Source organism: Acipenser ruthenus, chromosome 5 (assembly GCF_902713425.1).
Source record: "Acipenser ruthenus chromosome 5, fAciRut3.2 maternal haplotype, whole genome shotgun sequence".
Classification (NCBI taxonomy): domain Eukaryota; kingdom Metazoa; phylum Chordata; class Actinopteri; order Acipenseriformes; family Acipenseridae; genus Acipenser; species Acipenser ruthenus.
The window spans coordinates 26,349,601-26,368,809 of record NC_081193.1 but is presented as its reverse complement, the minus strand read 5'-3'; the positions used below and the strand labels follow the sequence as shown (position 1 = coordinate 26,368,809).

At 36.6% G+C, this 19,209-nt stretch overlaps 1 protein-coding gene across 42 annotated transcripts in view; it reads left to right on the top strand.

Annotated features, from left to right (window-relative positions):
• LOC117402495 (regulating synaptic membrane exocytosis protein 1-like) overlaps positions 1 to 18,854 on the top strand; it is a 147,159-nt gene extending 128,305 nt beyond the window's left edge. For 32 of the 42 annotated variants that reach the window (XM_059023901.1, XM_059023875.1, XM_034003705.3 and 29 more), the window contains 6 exons: positions 1,326 to 1,570; positions 8,611 to 8,752; positions 12,963 to 13,075; positions 15,258 to 15,359; positions 15,939 to 16,078; positions 16,675 to 18,854. In XM_059023901.1, the coding sequence (XP_058879884.1) occupies positions 1,326 to 1,570; positions 8,611 to 8,752; positions 12,963 to 13,075; positions 15,258 to 15,359; positions 15,939 to 16,078; positions 16,675 to 16,893 (961 nt within the window). In that variant the 3' untranslated portion in view covers positions 16,894 to 18,854. The remainder of the gene's footprint in view (positions 1 to 1,325; positions 1,571 to 8,610; positions 8,753 to 12,962; positions 13,076 to 15,257; positions 15,360 to 15,938; positions 16,079 to 16,674) is intronic. The other 10 variants (XM_059023908.1, XM_059023906.1, XM_059023903.1 and 7 more) reach the window with 2 other exon arrangements.
• Positions 18,855 to 19,209: the final 355 nt, after the last annotated feature.

Genomic DNA, 19,209 nt, shown 5'->3' with positions numbered 1-19,209 from the left:
TTTTTTTTTTTTTACAAGGAGACTGTGCTGTGTATAATTATCCTGAAATGTGTTTATCACTTTCACATCTGTTCTAAACTGTTTTTGAAGAAAAGATGGCTGCTTTGTTAACTAGTTCACTTTTAAAAAAATCCCACTTTCGATGTTGTTTTCATGGATATACTACACAGTGCAGCAAAAATATGTAGCTGGTTATTGAGACATTGACATTGCTAACCTTTTGTGTATGTAGATACAAAAGCATTATTAAAAAAACATAGCATAAAAGGACATAGTAATTACAATTTTTGTCCTGTAGGATAAGCTTACTAATTAGTAATGTAATTGCAAACTCAAAATCTATTTATATTAGCATGCATTGTCTGCCACTGACTGTACAACAAAGCATGAAGTTCTTTATCTCACTGTACAGTTCATATAAAGCTTCAGTTTGAAAGAAAGGGGAAAAAACTTGAAGAAAGCTCTCTCCTGTTTACCTCTGCCATCACAGAGTAATTTGAGATATAAAAAGCTTTCTTGACATAGTCTTAGTTATACAGTAATACCATGTCCTGAATTATCACTTAAAAAGGACTTGGCAAAAATTATAAAAACAAAAATAGCTGTACTATACCTACCCCAATGAAAAGCCTCTGAAGAATACTTATTGGTATTATAATTTGTTTTATGAGGCGTCATTTTATAGTACTTGAGAACTGGTTTGAGTTTATACAGTTTAATCAAGCACATTCGTGGGACCAGTTCTAAGGCGTAGTAATATTTGCCCAATAGCAATAAATATACTGACATAATGCACCAAGATTATCTGCATGTTTTCTATTTTTTCTTATTATTTCATCATAGTTGTTTCTTATATGGATCTAGAAAGGCTGCTATGGAAGAAAAGTAAAGGAGATGTAATGGATGAGGACATTTTTTTTTTTCTCTTTTTTTGATAATGCAACATACGTATTAGGTTCATCCAGGACAGTTCTTTGATTGCATGTTTATAATCATATGGTTTGCAAAGTGTCTGTAACTTTTATGTTTGATAGGCTTGTATTTTCACCAAAACAATTCAAAAGGAATATACAGTAAAACTGGACACTACCAGTTGTGCCTTGCATTTGGGACAAATCACAGAGGAGTGTGTGTGTGTGACTGAACATGCCTATATAATTTAGCGCGTGTTGTCTCCCTCTAAGGCCTCACCTCATTGAACCACAGTGGCAAGAACCGTGGCCTCCATGGCTGGGAATGAACCAGGCTTTTATTCCAATTATACAATTACGTCTTGTTTTTTTTTTTGTTTTTTTTTTATTCCCTGTTTATTTTGATGCAAACAGTACATTTACTTCTAAAATGTACAGCAGACAGATGCGGACTTCGGGGAGGAACATGACGAAGAGCACGAGCGTGACCGAGGAGATGTACAACCTGGAGAGGAACGACGGCAGCCAGTCGGACACGGCCATCGGGACGTTGGGGACAGGAGTGAAGAAGCGCCGCTCCAGCCTGAGTGCCAGAGTGGTGGCGATCGTCGGCCTGCCATCACGGAGGAGTCGAAGCACATCCCAGCTCATCCAAAAAGGTAGGCCTCACACTCATTTTAAGATGGCGACATGAATAGATGTTACTGTTTGCTTGTTTATTAAACTGCTGGCGGTCAGGTTAAATAACTTCTACCAATGAAGTACTCTTGGTATTCCACTGCTTCTGGGTCAATAGGTTTCTGTAATGCTTATTCTGGTGCCTTAAGGTTATCAAAATGTGTTATATTTCTGTTGTTTCCTTCTCTGTTTTTTGACCAGTTTTTGTATTTCAATATACAAAAAAAGACTGCAAGCTGTAAAGGAAGCGAAGGGTGGGCACACAAAATACTAATGTAACGGTGCCCAAATACCTTTGTCAAAGTATGAAATTAGTTTTTTGCATGTTATTTTTCATGTTATGCATGTTATGTAATAATTTGTTGTTTTAGGATAAAACTGACTCTCTACTTTAATTGATATCTTTCAATAGAACAATTAGAAATTATAGAAATCACTTTCTTTGTGGTTTTTCTCATTTTCTTTAAACTGCCCAAATACTTTTGTCTGACTGTATGTGTGTGTGTGTGTGTGTGTGTGTATATATATATATATATATATATATATATATATATATATATATATCTGTTGTAACACAGCAGGGAGGGGGTTAATATCCTCCCTGCAGAAAACATGTATGCACATTTTGGTTAATTGTTTTATTAGTTTTGCTAATTGTTTATTTTTTAATTATCACCCACACCTGATTATATTGTAAATTAATGTCAGGTGCAGGGTATTTAAGACGTGCAGCTTGTCTGTACGAGGCTGCTGAGTAGAAGGAAGCAGAAGAGAAGTGCTCTGCTTCCGAGCAGTCATATATGAAGTAAGTGCTGTGTTAGTGTTGTGTTTGTGGTGACAGGTAAACGGCTTAGCCGTCCTGCAAGTCAGTCAGGGGAATAACCTGTTTAGTAAGTACTCCAAAACAGAGTTAGGTTTTGTTTTGTGTTTGATTGTTTATTAAAAATAGCGCGTAAGCGCTTAAAACTCCATTTCCTGTGTCCTGGGTCTGCTTTTAAAGGGGCAAACGAACGACCGTGAGTGCCGGCCGGTTACACTATATATATATATGCAAAATTGTTCCAGTTCATTCAAATTCCGAGGACTTCTCTTGTGCACAGCTTTTTTCAACTCTTACCAAAGATTCTCAATCGAATTTAGATCGGGACTTTGACTAGGCCATTCCAGAACCTTGATTGTATTCTTCTTTAACCATTCTGAAGTAGATTTTGATGTGTGCTTTGGATCGTTGTCATGTTGGAATGTACATTTGTGCTTTTAAACCAAATTTCCTGAAGGATATTACCACCTCCATGCTTGACAGTAGGTATAGTGTTCTTTTCTTTGTACGCCTCACCAGACTTTCTCCAAACATAACGACTATCAGCATGAACAAATGCCTTGATTTTTGTTTCATCACACCACAAAACCTTTGACCAGAACTCATATCCATCATTCAAATGTCGTTTTGCAAACTTCAAGCGATTGTCCTTGTGACGTTTTCCTAAGAGTGTCTTTTTCCTTGGCCTGCGACCATTGATACCTTCATCATGCAGTAGTCGACCTATGGTTGAAATGGAAACCCCAGTCCCACTTGCAGCCAATTCACTTTGAATATCTTTGGCAGTCAATCTTGGATTGTTATTAACGTTCCTCACAGTTCTTTTACTTGTTCTTGGTGAAATAACCGTCTTTCTTCCAGACCGAGGAAGTGTTGTAACAATACCATGAGTCTTGTACTTCTTGATAATAGAAACAATCGTTTAAATTGTATCCTTCTCCAGCTTTATGACAATAAATAATTTTCTTCCTAAGGTCTTCAGATAGGTCTTTATGTTTTCCCATATTGCTTATTGTTAATGACAGCAATCATCCTATTCCTAACTATGATGAGAAGAGAATCAGACAGTGATTATTTTTTAATAAAACAAGACATGTATTATATACAAAATATTTACAGACTACTTAAAACTGCTTCTATAATCATGATTCATTTAATAGCTTTATCATTAAATTGTCAAATCATGGTTTTTATTTACAATGAAGATTGTACTTTGTTGACCAAATGCTTATAAAGTCAGCAAAAGCATGTTTTCCCTTTGTTGTTAATAAAAAAAATCATGATTTGGTAAAGTTTAATTATAAAGCTATTAATAAAAAATAAATCATGCAGCATGGTCTTAATAGCAGTTGTAAAGTACTCTGTAAACATTTCGTTTAATAGTTAAAAAGTGCAATATGGGGCTTGCTTTCAAAAGATATCGCCACGGACATGAATGGATTACCTAATGTGATCGAGATTATTGACATGGATTTTGCCTGACATATTTGTAATGTTGTCAGACTCCCTCCACACTGTATGTACAGTGTACATGCCGGTATGCACATATTATAACATCTTCTTATAATACTGTAAGTGTTCGGTGGCTACTTCTATTCATGTTGAGAGTATGTATCGCGGAGGCCAGCAAACAGTACAAGAGAAAATGCATGATTAGAGGAATTCACTGAACAATGAACTATAAACAAATTGTGTATTATGTTAGGGAGTTATATCGTAATTTTAAAAGCTTAATAAATGTATAATGAAGTGTTACATACATGGTATACATGTATAATAACTAACTACAAACACAAATGACACTTCAAGCGTATTTATTTATAGCCTACAATCGTACATACTAAAATACATACAAAAGTAGAAACATAAGAAAATAAATTCCAACCAATATAGATAGATGGCTTACACCCCACCCCATCCAAAAAAGAAATAAAAAGTTATTTTTTTTAAATCTGTGCCATCCGATTTTTACCCACACGCCAGATAATCGCGAGTCAGCATTGTATTTGTGACGTGTTCTAAATAAATGTACATTCTGCATGACAAAATGCACAATTTTAAACAAAGTTTAAAAATTATACACAAAATAGATATTCCCATTCTTTTTTATTTCATTTCCATTTGGCTGCTGCTCACAGGTGAGAGAGCCGTCTCGCTGTACGCTTTCATTTTCCTTGATCTCATTAACATGCATTTTGATTAACGAGTTCCCCTTATTTAGTCGTTGAGACTGCAAGTGATGCACGTGACCTGCGACAATGAAGCTTTTTAACGAGAAATGCGTTCATTAACTCATCGACTCAATTTCAAAGCATTAAGGGATTGATTTAATCAACACATTTCGTTTGAAAATCACTTGCTACTAAAGCTCTCGTTACTGTACCACGAGTTCAATACAATAACACTGGTTTGTGAAAATCCTGCCCTTAAGCTCTTTGTTCAGCTCCGTCTGTACCTTGATAATGTGCAGTATTGACAGACCTGTCATAAAGCATCACCATTCCCAGCTGAAAGAATGAACTGCATCATTGCACATAAAGCACCTGCTTTCAGGAAGATTGGATACATTATTGGCTTAGTAGGAAGCATTTGTGCAGCTAATACCGTACAGGGAGTCCAGATTGTAGTTGCACAACCTGACATAGCAAGTGAAAACTGACATACCAGACTAGATTTACTGCACTTTTAACTACTATAATGTACTATAATGCAAAATTGTTTTAAAAATCTAAATAGAACTGCTAACAATATAAAGCATGTGTGAGCATTTATTAAATACATAGACTAAAATAATATATAGGTTTTAAATGTGAAGTTATTAAAACATGTATTTTACTACACTGGGTTTAAAGAATGTCCTTTGTTTACAGTCCTTAAAGGTATTAGGGTTAGGGTTCAGGCACCTCCTTGGTCATTTTACCTGAACAATGAAATTATCCCAACCCCTTTAACACCATCTTTCCTGTCCCTGATCGGGCACTGCTGTATAGTAGCTGCTTTTCCTAATGACTGACATGCTCTTCAGCCAGTAACAGACTCCCTGGAAACAAGAAAAGCAAACTGACAGCTTGCTTTAGTTTCACACCAGATATCATGTTTTGAAATGAAAATACATGTTTTTCTATAACGTGCGTCTATTTCAAAACTGCATACCATATGTATAGCAAGATTCATGAAAGAGTTGTCAAACTATAAGGTAAGGTACAACCACTTTAACATTCAGAGTTATTCGCAGTGTTTTTTTTGGTTGTAGTGTTGTGTCATGGTGGCCTGTTGCACTAAAGTTTGGGATCAGCTTGATAGTGGTTTGGAATTTTGCCTTTGGAGTGCAAATGAAGTCTCTTGGTGATTTTGGGTAGTTCTGCTCAAGTGATGTTCTCCATAATAAATAAGGTCCAGGCGATTGGGTCGTAGTGCAGTCATTTACAACATGTCGTAATGTGTTGATGCATGAATAATTATATTTAAAATTAACATATACACAGTAGTTTGGGATTATTTAGAGCCCAGAAGACGTGGGTATTACAATAAGCCATTCTGATATTGCTATAGTATCTAACTCGATATTCCAAAGGCACTGCCTGACCTCTCTTCAGCATATACTGTGAAGAACAACATCTACAACACTGTGGCTAGAGCACAATGGCTTTCCAAGCATTTGCCTGCCATGTATATGCCATGGATCATTGTATTTTAAAGTGATCTTGTGAAAAATCTCATTAGCAAAAATCTTTCTGATGTGACATTTGTCCTGAGCAGTGTCTGTGTTAAGCTAAGCTTTGTTCAGTATTCCCTATATTGAAGCTCAGAAGTGTTTCTTGCTAGTTTATAATGTTAAAATTGTTCTGTTACTTTACAAAAAAAAAATAAAAAAAATTGGGGGCAAGATTTTGTATTATTATTATTATTAGAGAAGATTATACTAAATTGATATATATATATATATATATATATATATATATATATATATATATATATATATATATAAATATACTCAAGATTAATGAACACAAGTCTTTAACCCTTTTATTCACAATGTCCTCATTTGAGGACAGATACAAAATCGCGGTTTTCTTCGTTCCCAACAGTGCATGAAAAGGGTTAAAGACTGCTGTAACTAATAGTTCTGTTTTTTTTTTTTAAGACAGCCTTGAGCCTTATAAAATGATTAGTTCTTTCAAACTTTTCCCCCTGTACTAGGAAAGCAGTGGGTGTTAACTTACTTGGGGGGGGAGGTACCATACTGCCCTGCAGCTTTCAAGCAGCTAACAGGAGTAAGGTATTATCCACAAATTACCACCTTAGGGAAATGGGAGATGGAATAGTAGGGCCAACTGTTCTTTTTTTTGTAAATATAAAGCAAAGAACTGCCTTTCACTGTTGAAATTACTCTATGTGTCAGCAGAACTGATTCTTTCTCCTAGCTTATGTCACCCAATAATTTTAATTTACCTTAAGTACTTCTTAAATATGTTTCGCATTGATTATGCTCCATCACACCCTATACAACCAATCAGATTGACCTATTTCAGTCGATATGTCACAATACACTACAGTTTTTGATGCATGGTTTGATGTGCAGTAAAATCTGAGGTAAATTAGCAATTTAAAAATACATGTAAATGCCTCCACGATGATGACAATGGCATACGTTCTATTTTATTAGGCTCCATACAAGCTGTCTGTAGATTATTTTACAGGAGCAGATGTATTTAAAATAGTGCGTGCATGTGTGTGTTAGAAGCAGGAGTAAAATGGAGGGGAGGTGAGGGTCCATCCTGTTCCTTTATCATAAATCTAGTGCATATAAGCAATGCAGTCTTCTAAAATGTGCTTTTCCAACATTAACGGTATCTAACACAATATAATAAAAACAGCAAGTGCATCTATACAGGCACTCCACACTGTATGTAACCCCCTAACATGCCCGGATGGGTTTGGCTCATTGATGAAGATATCCCCCTTTGAATTAGAGCTGTTACTACATTAGTTCAAAAACTTCTGTTCTATTACAGCAAGCAAATGGGTTGTTTGTTGCGGCATGAACAATATCTCCTCTCGCACATGGGAATGGTTGGTTTAGCCAGCAGGTGTTGGTATATAATTGCCAATTGGTAATTAATTATCCATTGTGTTTAACAGCTTGGTGCCATTTAGTAGAGACTATTATCATTGTAGCAATTCGCTACCTACATTGTCTGATTCTTCCCTCTACCCATTCAGCTAAGCACGAAGCATAGACAAGCCATAAAGTTGAAGAATGTAACAGATTTAGTTTAAAAGGAGATCTCCTACTTTATTGGTCTGCAGCAGTGAGCGTTACAATACGTAAAGCAATATGTCCAGAAGCAGCAGATGGCTTAATGGGAAATGAGCCCAGGACAGCGTCTTATGAGAGCTGGTTCAGCGTATATTTTCTAAACACCACCATGGGGAGCACCGTACCCTTCGAAGGCACATCAGCGCAATGAACTCTGATGGAAAGCGGTGCAGTTGTTACAAAATTAAACAAAGTGAAGAGCGCTTAAAAACACAGAAGCAGTTGAACAAGGGCCCAGTCTGACCAAATCGGTAGAGCAGGGCATAGCACGTTTTGAATACGGCAGTTTTGCTGTAAGACAGAGAATTGTATTTCTGGTTTATTTTTAATTCTGAAGCTAGGATATGTGTGTACATTCAGTTCAGTATGTACAGTGAAGTCTGTGTGGTTCACTGGTTAAAGTTCAAGGCTTGTAACTAGAAAGTTACTGGTTCAAATCCCAGCTCAGCCACTGACTCACTGTGTGTGACCCTGAGCAAGTCACTTAACCTCCTTGCGCTCCTGCGGATGAACTGTTAAATCAATGTCCTATTGTAAGTGACTCTGCATATAATGCACAGTTCACAGCCTACCTCTTTAAAGCGTTTTGTGATGGTGGTCCACTATGAAAGGCGCTATATAAAAATAAATATATTATTATTATTCATAAGTTTTGAGTTGCAGTAAATAGGATTGTGGTCCAATGACTTGGGACCACAATCAGGGCTCTTTTTGCTTAGAATTCTTGCTTCCAAAGTTATCATTCTTGGTAGTGGGGGGGGGGGGGGGGGGGGTCTTTCTGCAAACTTGATGTGAATAAACATGTTTAAAATCTTGAGACGTTTTCAGTAACAATGTCACTGATATGCACCTGTTGCTTTATCAAATGCATTTGTTTGCAGAAGCTGGCCACAAGAAGTTGAAAAGTACCATACAAAGAAGCACAGAGACAGGGATGGCAGTGGAAATGAGAAAGCGCATGGCCCGGCAGCCGAGCCGCGAGTCCAACGATGGGAGCCTGAACAGCTACAGTTCGGAGGGGAAGTGAGTCAGGGCTGGGGCTCAGGGGAATGGGGTCATCTTTTTGACTTGCCTTGTGTTGTTGTCAACAGTAGTTAGGCTGCCATTACAGTATTTTTTTTAAAGGTTGGATGCTGTCTTGTTCTGTTTTGCTTGCACAAGGTGGCTGGTTGTTTTTGTTTCTTAACAAGTAATACACAAGTAATACATTAAGCTCAGAAAATAATTCCAGTAAATGTTGCCTAATATATATTGCAATAATTTTGTAGGTGTTACATTTTCCTATTGGCAAGATTCACACATTATGGTGACTTTGTTTTCTGAAACTATTAGTGAAGATGCACATTTTACACTTCCGGTTCACCGCATTCTACTTTAAAGGTCATTTTAAGGAACGCAGTCGACACTGAAAACACATCAGTAATAGAAAAGATGAAAAAGATTTTCTTGACAAATATTTAAAAAGAACGCTCAAAAAGATTTTTCCTTTTACAAGAACTCAAGCAACATGTTTTCAACATCGACCGTTACAAAAAAAAAAAATGCCATTCAAAATCACTTACACATTTACCATAATGTTTGCATCTTTCATGTTGGAATATGTGATGTCAACAAGATGATGGTACTTCATAGGTAAGATTTTAATGTAATGTTTTGTTTCTGGAAATCAACTGTCTGTCATCTGGTGTTACTGGTCACTGATTTGGCTACCAGGGCACTTGGTTAGTTTTCATATAATCTGCAGAGCATTAACAAAAAAAAATCCAGCATTCCTAATCTGGATCAATATCATGTAAAGGAGATAATATCCTAATGCACAAAAAAGTAATGACAGATTCATTTCTAATTAAAGGTCAAAAGTTAAATGTGTTTATTGCTGGCAGATTGTTATGCACTGTAGAGTAATCCTGTGAAGTATGGTTATGTAACTTTAAGATATATGTTTTTAGCGCACCAGTATATGGTTTATTAATACCAACCTGTTTAAGCCAGTTTGAGTAAGAAGACACTCTAAGCCCTTAGCATTTTAACAAAAAGTAAGACTAATATAAAAACATAATTTAGTAATGTGTCCTACATGTCCGTTTTTTGAGCATGTAATCTCAATTCTAATGAGGCGCTGTCACGATGTTGGAAAGAAGTTATGTTTCTCAGAAAGAAGTTCTGTTTTCATAAATCAAGGCAAATGCACAAACAAAGTTCTAACAACAGATAATCAAACTAAAGAATGTGCTATGACAGTATGACATTGCTTTAGGCAATACCAACCAATCATCTCTACACTATCTCAATCTAAATTAAAATAATACTGGAAACTGAATGGCTGTTTAAGGATAAATGTACTAAATTGAAAAATGCCCTCAATCATGCATTTTATTTTTTTATTTTAATGAACGATGGCACAGTGGAATTTGGAAAGCGAACATATTTCAACCAATTACGGGCAGATAAATAGCAAAATGCTCCTTGAATCTGTGATATTGAATACTTTGAATGGTTGGCATCTTCATCTGACAACAGCATTCCTAAAGGGGTTAGTTAATGGGAAGTATGTGCGCCATAAGACAGAAAGATAAAAATCCTGTTTGTAAAAATAATTAGATGTAGCCATGGATTTTTTTTACCACCCATATAATTACCTTCTTTTTTAAGGACTAATGCTGTAGAAAAGGAGTGCAACGTAAATACTATCCATATGCTGAAATTCTCTTGTCATATAGGTTATTCAGCAAATGATTAGTTCAATTAAGGGTTTAGTTAAGTAATTGAGAGTTCAGTTGGAATGAAAACCAGCAGACACGGGTCCCGAGGACCAGGGTTGAGAACCAGAATGTTTCTGACAATCTGCTAAAAGTGAAGTTCGTCAAGTTGGAATCTACGAACATCTAATGTCTGGGTATAACTTAATTCTAAAGTTCCTAATAAATTGCAGCATTTCAAACAACCCATGTTGATCAGTTGCAAGCAGCACACCAACACCAGCAGAAATGATTTGGCACAGTTTGAGCAGACAGAATGTGCCCAAATTACACACGAGGACATTGCTTCTAATAATAAAAGACACACTATACAAGAATCACTGCGTTCACTTTTATATAAGGTGAACTGGCCTTGCGTTCCGACAGGAAAATAGTCCTGTCTGAGGGGCCCGTGCTGAACTAATGACCTACGTTTTAGTTTATTTTTTGTGATTGGACAGTCGTTGGAGATGCACACATAGGTGGTGTAGGATTGGTCTATAATATACTGTAGCGAAAATATAATAGGACCAGTAGGAAGTTTCACTCCAGTGCAATATGTTTGGTTGAGCGTGGATTTTAAAATAAAAATAATGAATCTAGAATTCTAGTTTGGAAACACTAATCGTTTTTATTTTCCTTAGCTTAGTATTTATATTGTTTTGTACAAATTAGATTATTACTATAGTGCCTGCTGTATTTGTTATTTGTTATTTCAAGTGCTGATTTATTTTAGAAAGCACACAGTATAAGTACATATTAATGTTGCTGACAGGATACAACTAAATGTAGTTGACAGGCAGACAAAAAGTTAACCAAGTTGATGGCTAAATATTTGCTCTGCTTTCAAACAGACATGTCAAACCCTAAGTGATCACACCAGTGAGACCCCTGCTGAAAAACCTTGGGATTGATGAAAAACCTTAACCTAGACCACGGTGGGGGGGCTGGTCACTGATTTTTGACAGCTATGCCACTGACCTAAATTTAAGGGCTGTGCACACTGGGAGATGAAATAAAATAAAGAAATAGTCTGGGTACACCACACACTAAAAAATGACATTTAACAGTGATTGTTTATATGTGATCAGGTTTAACATGTAAATTATTCAAAAATAATACATCTGCACATATTTGTTTGTAAATACTGAGAACTAGTTTAATGTAATATGCTTTTATTGATTTTCAGTTTTAATAAAATATTCAGTTAGTTTGTGAATGAGATTATTATTATTGGTCAACATTATTAAAACAAAGAAGCTTCATTTTACAGAAATACAAAACCAGTGTGTGGTGCTTCCTGTCACAGACTAAAATTAAGGTGAAATAAAGAGAGATAGACATACCATCAATGTCCAATTCTTCTTCTGTTTCTTACCATATAGCATCTTTCTTTGTATTGTCTTTATAACCACTGACACTTGCATTATAAAAAACATTATATTTTTTGACTGTAATAATTAAATTCTCATTGATGTCCATTTCTCTTTTATTTCTGTACGAGACAGTGAGTCTGACAGCCTCTCCTTCGACTCTCTCGAGTAATGACGTGTTGTGTACAGAAACATAGAAGGCTTGCGTAGACAAACCGTCAGTTTGAGACAACAAGGCAATTCTATCTTTGGAGTAAGGGGGGAGTTTGCAGCCTCGCAAACAATAACAAACTTATGCACAAACGTGAGAATCCATTGCACGGCCGTGAGACTCTCAAAATTTTGAAAAACCGTGAGTTTCACGGGTAAACCTTGAGACTTGACATCCATGTTGAACCAAAGTCATTGTATTTTATCTTGCTCTTAATTGTATTAATACTTGAAATGTATTTTTGTTTACGACTGTAAGTCACCCTGGATAAGGGCGTCTGCTAAGAAATAAATAATAATAATAATGTTCAAGTGACATAAATTAACCCTTTTAAATGTATTAACTAAGAAGCCAAGTGATTCAATTAGAGTACAATTTAGATTGAATTAACAGCTGTAACCCAGTGGTACTCAGCTCTTGTCCTCGAGATCTAATCCAGTCCAGATTTTTACTCCAAGCAGTTTCTAAGGCAGTTAATTGAAGCTGTTAAGAGGCAATTAACTAATTTAGGACCTGGTTGGAATAAAGACCAGGACTGGAATTGATCTCGAGGGCCAGAGTTGACTACCACTTCTGTAAATTATGTGTAATGTGTTAGCCACATTTAATGCATACATTTATTTACAAGTATTTCCCAGACTTTTACAGTATAAAGTAAAACATTACTTCCCATTGAATTCCAGTAGGCACCAGGGAAGCATCAAATTATCAATTCCTTGTTGACTCATGTGAACTGTCTCATTCCAGCTGTAATTCACAGCTTCTTACTTGCCATAAAACTAAATGCATACCTGTATATACATGTAGGCTATGTGCTTAATATTTAAATGGACCGTATCTTTCGAAGTGCAAAGAAGGTGTTATTGATACCACCATGGCCTGGGGTTTTAATTTCACGTTTCCCTTTCCAGTTTGATATTCTCTGGGGTGAGGTTAGGAGCTGACAGCCAGTTCAGTGACTTCCTTGATGGGCTGGGACCTGCACAGCTGGTTGGTCGACAGACACTCGCCACTCCTGCCATGGGTAAGTGATCATCTTCTCAGTAACAATCCTACCAAACAAGATACAGGACAGTACATTAGGCGTGTTCCAGTTATGACCACGTTACCCTTTAGGCTGTATGACTTAATCTGCGATAGTTAATTACAATAAAAAGAAGCCTGACAGAATTTATAATCATGCTTAATAACCTGCAGTTACCTATCATATCTTACTTATGCAATTAAAAACCTTTCAAATGACCGGCTGGTGGTTGATTTAGCTGTCACACCATCACAGTTGTAAAGTACTGCTATGCTAATCACTGTCTTCCATTCTAAAACGACACACACTTCAAGGGACACATATAATAATTTAATAATTTATTTCTTAGCAGACGCCCTTATCCAGGGCGACTTACAAGATATCACATTATTTTTACATACAATTACCCATTTATACAGTTGGGTTTTTACTGGAGCAATCTAGGTAAAGTACCTTGCTCAAGGGTACAGCAGCAGTGTCCCCACCGGGGATTGAACCCATGACCCTCCGGTCAAGAGTCCAGAGCCCTAACCACTACTCCACACTGCTGCCCTATCTGTAGGCAGTTTCCTAATATTGCCCAATTTTGTTTTCAGGCAAAGTTCTACAGCATTTGTGTTTGTTTATTGTACTGTATTTTATTGTAACGTGTTTCATAAGTTTGTTCCTTACACCTCTGGTAAGGTACAGATGTGGAATAAACTATATTACTGTACATCCTATTGATTAGTACACCCCCAACACAAAGAAAACTAAACAGCATAGACTGTTAACATTCTAACAACTGTCCTGGACCAACCTAATGGAGGATTGTTGAACTAATCCTTCACAATATTAAAATGTGTTCACCCGAATGATGGCCTGTATTTGGGAGTTACTCCATTTTTATAAGTTTAACAGTCCATTAGGTTGGCCATGCCATCAACAGAAGCCTTTTTTTTATTTCAAAGTGTATTTACCACATGAAAAAATGAATTTGCCTGGTCTGTAGTAACAGTAAGCAGCCTTCATCCACAAGCAACTGATTGCATGCCAGATTGGATCACAACTCTAATGGCATTGCTTGCTTATGCGCTTATGAACAAATACTATTTCAATTCATTATTATTAGTAACACGTTAGTTTAAGAATCAGTCATAAATATGTAATAACATGTAATATCCAATAGCTGTGTGCAACTTATCTGATATTTCTCATTACATTTTTGGCTCGACACCTGGCGGTAGCATGGGCAAAAAAAACCTGGGGCAAAACATGGTACCAAAATCACTTTACAGGGCAGTCTGATTGCATCCATTTGCACCCACCTAGTGCCCCATAATCAGTCTCTAAGACCTTTCCCTTGGTGCCTTGCCCTGTGATCAAAATTGGGCCCTAAGTCTTTATGAGCAGGCACTGCTTATTGTAATGTAATAGTAAGCCTGTATAGAAAAGTACTGCTTATTGTAATGTGAGAAGGTAAATACTACTATAAAATTGCAATTGTAAACCAGCATTGTCTTGAACCTGTTCTGCTGTGTTTACTGTATTCCATTGCTAGAGCTGCAATTATTTTCTACTGATTCTACTGTACTTTATAACCGCTCTTATCTGTAATGTGATATTTTGTAATGTGATATGTTGCAATATGATACTTTGTATTGTGATATTTTGTAACAACTGTAAGTTGCTGTGGATAAGGATGTCTGCTAATAAATAAATAATAATAATTAAACCTGAATCAATTATCCTTGATCGCCCCCTGGTGCACTTTCCATGAAAGCACTGGGACAGATCTCCTTAGCTCCAGTGCAAAGCTTACACCACTTTTTTCTTAAGTGGAATATACTATTTACTTGTTTTTCAACTCAGCAAAAAGCATATTAAGTCTGGTCCAGAGTGTACAGGAAAACAGAACAGTTCCTTCTCAGTTTCTTTCCTTAAACACTGTTGCAAGTAAGCTGTGCAGCAGAATGAATTGAAGGCTATCAGCCCCAGCAGATCATCACCTGATCTATTAAATATTTAACAAGGAACAGATATAATGCCTGGTTAATGACCATGGCAAAATGGAAATAACCTGGATAAGCAGTTGAAAGTTACTTTTCATCAACCCATGTGTGTGTTATCATTACTGTATTTATAAATGCCCTTTAAATCAAGCCATATAAATTGAGTTGTCTGGGGACTTTCATTCTAACAGGTGATATTCAGATCGGGATGATGGACAAGAAAGGGCAGTTAGAAGTTGAAGTTATCAGAGCACGTGGCCTCACAGCTAAACCAGGTTCCAAAAATCTTCCCGGTGAGTGACACAGAGCATAAAACTCTGTCTTGTATGTCACCATAATGCAATTCTACAGTACAAATAAGCATATTCATTATGCACTTGCAAAAGTGTAAAGTAGTGTAGGTGAATGTCTGTCAGGAGGTGAGTTGTGTGAGTGACACAATGAATGTCCACACAATATTGTTCTTTTCAAAACGTCCGGGTTTTATTGCAGGTTTTCAGTCCCAAAAAGAAAACACTCAATACGGTTACAATCCCCACTGTGCATGAAACGGTGCTCTTCGAAACAGGAATGGTGGTGTGTTCTGCCGCTGTGCTGTTGTGACGTGAGGGTAGTGTTCTGGGGTTGTGTGCTGGCTCCGTGGCTGCAGCTCCTTTTCACTCGTACTCCGTGGACACAGCAAAACAATACAAAAACACAGCGCTACCCCCCTTTCTGGTCGGGAGGGTGATTTGCAGCTCAGATTCCTTCTCTCTCTGTCACATTGTCCCACTTCTGTAAATTTACAAGAAGTACCACTATCTGTTAGGTAGTGATTCTGAGTTTGTAAAATGTGTTTAGTGCAAATGCTAATTTGACTTGTTGTTTTTCAGCTCCGTATGTTAAGGTCTACATGCTGGAGAATGGAGCATGCATAGCCAAAAAGAAAACAAAGATTGCGCGAAAAACACTTGACCCCTTGTATCAGCAATCACTGCTTTTTGAGGAGAGTCCACAGGGTAAAGTTTTACAGGTCAGTGAACTACTGTACTCTACTGTAGGCAGCAGTGTGGAGTAGTGGTTAGGGCTCTGGACTCTTGACCGGAGGGTCGTGGGTTCAATCCCCGGTGGGGACACTGCTGCTGTACCCTTGAGCAAGGTACTTTACCTAGATTGCTCCAGTAAAAACCCAACTGTATAAATGGGTAATTGTATGTAAAAATAATGTGATATCTTGTAAGTCGCCCTGGATAAGGGCGTCTGCTAAGAAATAAATTATATAATTATACTGTACTTCCTTTCCATTTCCATGTGCCACTCTTGCACGATTCGTTTGAATTTGTCTTAAAAATCAGCATGGACTTGTTTCATATGTAACTTGCTTGTTACAGATTGTTACTGTGCTTGCTCTGCATGCTGTCAGTATGATAGAAAAGGCCCTGTATTAATCTCTAACTATATAAAAGATTTTCCCTGAACTCCAAATGCATGAATATGGAAATTTATGTAAATTGCCTGAAACTAGGAAAATAATGACAGGTTGGATGGGATAAAATAATTTGTCACTAAATTTGTCTTCTTCAACACAGTAAGTTTAAATGTGTTGTATTTTCTGTTTCCTCTAAACAGGTAATAGTCTGGGGAGACTATGGGCGTATGGACCACAAATGTTTCATGGGAGTTGCACAGATCCTATTAGAAGAGTTGGACTTGACAAGTATGGTGATTGGCTGGTACAAACTGTTCCCGCCCTCTTCCCTGGTGGATCCCACATTAACACCCCTCACCCGCCGGGCTTCCCAGTCATCTCTTGAAAGTTCAACTGGACCTCCTTGCATAAGATCATAGTGACCTGGCTGGAGATCCGTACTAACATAGAACTTAGCAACTGGGACAACAATCAGAACCAGACATAAACGTGATCAAAGCTTTGTTGGAGCCAGACAATCACTCCTGTTGTTTTTTGCCGGTAGTACTTTTTTTTTTAAGAAATAGGGCTGTTAAAAAAGAATAATAATTAAAAAAAAAAAAGAATAATATCACAAAGCTGCTTTCAGTTGGCAGAACAAAGCACTACGCAGAACCTAGTAAGTCAGTGACAGCCCCTGTTACTTGTGATATTGTACAATCAAGATATTAAGTAATATACTGTAGCTTAAAAGAAAATCAAAGCAAACTGGAAAGTCCCTGACTCAGTTTAATGAAAAAAATGTTTGTCCACACTTTGAGTGAAACCGTAAGCAGTGTTAACATGATTTTTCTGCACTTCTTCCACGATGCTAGCAGAGTCCCTTTCAAAGGACTGAAGTCTGTCTCTTTAAGCATTGCGAAGCGTTCAACAATTAAGAGCAAACACCTCCCCAGTCTCTGGATGCCACTGGTTCCCAGTCTGGTTCCTTTCTTTCTTTGTTTCTTTCATTTGTATACAGGCACACACGCTTGCATTATGAATAAAGGTTTTTATGTTTTCTGGTGTTTTGCATGGGAAAAAGAAAATGTTCTAAAGCAATTTCTCTGCAAGCAATGCTGGGGACTGTTAAAAGCAGCTTAAGTCTTAATTTTCACAGTACAATGTTAAGTTGTAATGCAGTTTTCTTCCTAGAATTATAAAGTTTTCAGTGTATAAATGTATATTTGACTTCCGGAGATGTTGACCAATAAAAGGGGGTTTAGCATATGACACTTTTGAGCTGTACCCAGGATTCTCTGAAAACGTGTCGCTTTGGACACCTCTGTTTGCCCTGGATAGAGCACTGTACAATATGTTTGGAGTTTTGGTGAAACGTCCTGCACAGGTTTAGTGTTTTATCAGACTTTAGTTTACATTATGTTGAGATTAATCCAAGCACAAAAGCTTGATTTTTTACTGCAAAAAGTTTAACTTTTGAAAAAAAAAAAGAGCCAAATTTCAATTTGCTCTTTGTCCATTTTATCTCCTCTTTGCCTTGACAAAAATAAAATCCCTTTGTGAATCATATCCTCTTTGCCTTGACAACAACAACAAAAAATCCCTTTGTGAATTTCTGTAAATGTGACAAAATGACTGCATAATGATAATGTTTCTTTTCATCCTTAAACAGGCCATTTTATTTTATAATTACAGAAGTAGAGCAGCATGACTCTGGAACTGTTCAAAGCTGCATGCACATTTTGTAAAACAAAACAAAAAAAGAGGTTATTTAAACAAATATGTGTGTTAGTACCACATAGGCCAGCTTGTATGTTGCATGTACTTGTACAGTTTGCTCGTACTTATTATAAAAAGAGATATCCAAGAAATTGAAGCCATTCATTTTTGCATATGGACATTTTGCCGACTTTGATCCAAGCTGTGTCTCTCAGTCTGGTGTTAAATGTCTATAGACAGACTTTATTTTTTACCCCATGGAAAAGTGATGTAGTACAAACCAAACCCTTCTAATAAATATGTTGGTGTAGATTCTTACTGTGGGGCTGTAACAGATGTAGAAACTGTGTACAAACAAGATTTTAATATCTATATATACATACACACAAACACTCCCTGCACCAATTGATTGTGTTATTAACAAATAGGTCAAGACTACTCTGCCCATAATTCTGCACGGCAAATAAGGTTGGTCACTGCTCCACCTGCTGGAAGAGCTACAGCATGGGTGCACTAACATTAGAATGTATTGTTTTAGTGTAACAGTGGCCAACTTAACTATTGGTAATTAGGTGGTATCTTTCTATTTAAATCACTTGTCAGAACACTCCCCTGTGCTTTTAAATGAACTTCCAACTCATGTCATATAAACATGTTTAATAAAGTTTACTTTTTATGTCCAGTAAGGCTGACTTGTTTATTTTGTCAGTATTATTAATAAAATGCTGATTGTTTACAATTATGTGTTTCACGGGAAAATAAGGTAAAATGCAACTTTTCTTGTTTGTATGGAAGATGTGGCTCTTCAATTGACTTGTGTCTGTGCAGATATATATATATATATATATATATATATATATATATATATATATATATATATATATATACATACAAATATAACAAATATTTTTAGACAGGTATTTGGATACAAAAATCAGATGTTCGTATTCGCTACAAATGACAAAAATACTATGCACTTATTTACGGTCTCACCACAATTTGTGCGACAGTTTAAAAAAATGGAAAATGAAAAAGAG